The 3663-nt window shown below is 52.6% G+C and overlaps 1 protein-coding gene across 1 annotated transcript in view; it reads right to left on the reverse strand.

Moving 5' to 3' along the window:
- The window catches only part of LOC102033675 (dual specificity protein phosphatase 22-A-like), a 17313-nt gene that overhangs the window by 10363 nt on the left and 3287 nt on the right, over positions 1–3663 (reverse strand). The window contains exon 4 of the mRNA XM_005424800.1: positions 1057–1106. Within this exon, the coding sequence (XP_005424857.1) occupies positions 1057–1106 (50 nt within the window). The remainder of the gene's footprint in view (positions 1–1056; positions 1107–3663) is intronic.

The raw sequence follows: 3663 nt of genomic DNA on the forward strand, positions 1-3663 counted from the left end.
TCCATCCTGCATCCCTATCCCAATATCCCAAAGGAATTGGGCTCCCCCATCCATCCTCACCCACTCCACGGGTGTTTTTCCCACAGGGAAAGCTCTGCCTGTGCTGTTCCAAGCGTGGGATCAGGCAGTGGAATTAGTGCTGAGCTCTCCAGTCACAAGCAGGACACAAAGTTCACCAGCATTGTGAAATCCAAGGCATAAACTGACAAGCAGAAAATAGTTTCTTGAATAACTCTTCCTTCCTGCAGGCAGCCTTATCTTCTTTTTTTTTTTTTTCCCCTTTTTTAAATTTTTTTTTTCCCTTTCGTAGACACGCCACGAGCGCAAAGAAATGAGCGAAGGGGGAAAAAATAACAACCAAAAAATCCCAGTTCTTGCTGAGGCAGGGTTTTCTTGTAAAGCTTCTCTTTCCGCTCAGCCAGAGCATGAGCAAGCAGGATTCCACCCCCAGGCACGGCTGCTGCCAAGGATGCTGGAAAAACCAGCACCTCCACAGGCAGGGGCTTGGAAATTAAGTTTTGATGCTTTTTAGGGTTTGATTGGAGGGAAAAATCCCCCTGGATTTGCCAATTTGCTGGTGCAAATTGATGATTTATTGGTGCTCGTCACCCAAAGCAGCAGCATCCCACAAAATCCTGGGAATTTCTCCCAGCTCCTCTCAGCAGCTTCATCTCCAAAACAGCATTCCAAGAGTTATGAGGGTGGATCATTGCTTTATATGGCAAAAATAATTTATATTTTAATAAATTTATCTTTAAAAAAAATGCCTGGAGGACTGACACAAATCATCTTTCTAACACTCCAGTTTTCAATCCTGCCCAGTGGAATAGCTCTGAAACTCGACAAAAAAATCACATTTCCTGACTGCAAGCACACATTAAAAATAGATTTTAAGCCCTAAAATGTTATTTACCACATAAAAATGAGCCCCAGCTTCTGGGAAACTCAGGGGTTATGAGAAATTTCACAGCATGAATGGACTAAACCTTCATCCTGCACAACCTGAGCTTTTATTGACCAACTGCTGACAAGAAAAAAGGATGGGAAATCACTTACAGGTTTTGACTGGATGAATCCGAGGCTGAGATACACAGATAGGTCATGTCCTGCAATCCAAAATAAAACAGTCACGAAACACCTCCAAGAATCACAAAATCCTCCATTTCTCTCTCTTTTTTTTTCCTTCCTCAGTTGACCTTGAGGGGAGAAGAAAGCTGAAAACCGCTTTGGGGTTTGCTCCACTGCAATGGATGAGTGCATCCACCCCATCCCACTGATTTCCTCTCAATCCCACAGGACAGGCCAGGCTGTGGGGACAACTCAAATATTCAGGAGCCCCCCAAAACGGAGCCAGGGAGCCCCAAACTCCACCAGGAAGACGTGCAGTGACAAAGCCACTCTCATCAATGAGTTATTTCCTCCCTGTCCTTCTAATACCCCATAAATCATCTGCTGCCTGCTGGCCTAGGTCAGATTACTTTCCTCTCCTTAAAACATCGCTTCCTCGATCCTCCCTGCTCGGAGCTTAATTTAGATCCTTTTCATCTGGGGGTTGGGGCGGGTTTTTTTTTTTCCTTTCTTAGCAAGATATGGGGGAGGAAATCCTGCAGCCAGAGCGCCAGGGATTGCCCCATCTCCATCAGGTTCAGGCAGCCCAACACCCTGGACCACCCTCCAGCAAAGGAGGTTGGAAAATTGGATTATTTAAGGAAGGAAAGGGGCAGAGCAGGATGGGCACAGGGATAATTCTGTGCTGGGGTGACCCCCAGGCTTTCCACGCATCACCTCACCCACAGCTCCACGCCTGGTGCATCCCAACGTGTCCCCAGGCTGGGAAGAGGCACCAAATCCACCCTGGGGAAGCCAAAAGGACCTTGACCCACCCCAAAGCTCAACCCACACCCCCCAGGCCCGGATGAGCCCTGGGGCTGCTCCTGGGGTCAGATGTCCCTGTCCCCAGCCCTGTCCCTGTCCCCATCCCACCGTGGCAGCGCTGGGGTTTGCGGTCACCGCTGGGGCCGTGATTGACACATTGCAAAACCCCCCGGGCCTTCCGCTTCTCCTCCGCGGGCTCTGCTCCCTGGTGTAAGGGCTGTGTGTGTGCTTTGCTCCGTGGTGTAAGCATTCTGAGCACTTTGCTCCCTGGTGTAAGGGCTGTGCGCGCTTTGCTCCATGGTGTAAGGGCTGCATGCGCTTTGCTCCCTGGTGTAAGGGCTGTGCACGCTTTGCTCCGTGGTGTAAGCATTCTGAGCACTTTGCTCCATGGTGTAAGGGCTGCATGCGCTTTGCTCCCTGGTGTAAGGGCTGTGCACGCTTTGCTCCATGGTGTAAGGGCTGTGTGTGTGCTTTGCTCCATGGTGTAAGCATTCTGAGCGCTTTGCTCCGTGGTGTAAGCATTGTGAGCGCTTTGCTCCATGGTGTAAGGGCTGCATGCGCTTTGCTCCCTGGTGTAAGGGCTGTGCGCGCTTTGCTCCATGGTGTAAGGGCTGCATGCGCTTTGCTCCCTGGTGTAAGGGCTGTGCACGCTTTGCTCCGTGGTGTAAGCATTCTGAGCACTTTGCTCCATGGTGTAAGGGCTGCATGCGCTTTGCTCCCTGGTGTAAGGGCTGTGCACGCTTTGCTCCATGGTGTAAGGGCTGTGTGTGTGCTTTGCTCCATGGTGTAAGCATTCTGAGCGCTTTGCTCCATGGTGTAAGCACTCCATGCACTTTGGTGTAAGCTTTCCAAGCGCTTTGCTCCATGATGTAAGGGCTGCGTGTGCTTTGTTCCCCATTGTAAGCATTCTGAGCACTTTGCTCCCTGGTGTAAGTGCTCCAAGCGCTTTGCTCCATGGTGTAAGCGCTCTGAGTGCTTTGCTCTCTGGTGTAAGCACTGCGCGCTCTTTGCTCTGTGGTGAAAGCACTCTGTATGCTTTGCTCCATTGTGTAAGTGCTCTGAGCGCTTTGCTCCACGGTGTAAGTGTTCTGTGCACTTTGCTCCATGGTGTAAGCACTCCGCACACTTTGCTCCCCATTGTAAGCGCTACATGCGCTTTGCTGTGTTGTGTTGTCCTCCGTGGGCTTTGCTCTGTGGTGTAAGCGCTCCAAGCGCTTTGCTCCATAGTGTAAGTGCTCCATGCGCTTTGCTCTCTGTTGTAAGCCCCCCATGCACTCTTCTCCCTGTTGTAAGCGCTCTGAGCCCTTTGCTCCTCCTTGTAAGCGCTCCACGCGCTTTGCTCAGTGGTGTAGGCGCTCCATTTGCTCCCCGTCTGGCCCAGCCCCGCGCTCGCCAGCCCCGGCTGCTGCCCCGGCCCGTTTGTCCTTCCCAGGAGCTCTGTCCTTCCCCGTGGCCCTGTCCCACTCCGGTACCCAGCGCCTCAGAGGGGAAGGGCCCCAGCTGGGGTTTTGCTGGGCATCCCAAAAGGATGAGGGGTCCTGGTGGTCCCGTTCCCTTTCTGCAGCATCCCAATATTGGGGTGAAGCACCCACAGCACCAGGAGGATGTGGAGCTGCTGGAGAGAGCCCAGGGAGCTGCTCCAAAAGCTGGGAAAACTCTGCCCTGGAGCCAGGCTGGGAGAGCTGGGGGTGCTCACCTGGAGAGGAGAAGGCTCCAGGGAGAGCTCAGGGCCCCTAAAGGGGCTCCAGGAGAGCTGGAGAGGGACTGGGGACAAGGATGGAGGGACAG

The sequence above is a fragment of the Geospiza fortis genome, unplaced genomic scaffold (genome assembly GCF_000277835.1).
Source record: "Geospiza fortis unplaced genomic scaffold, GeoFor_1.0 scaffold102, whole genome shotgun sequence".
Taxonomy (NCBI): Eukaryota; Metazoa; Chordata; class Aves; order Passeriformes; family Thraupidae; genus Geospiza; species Geospiza fortis.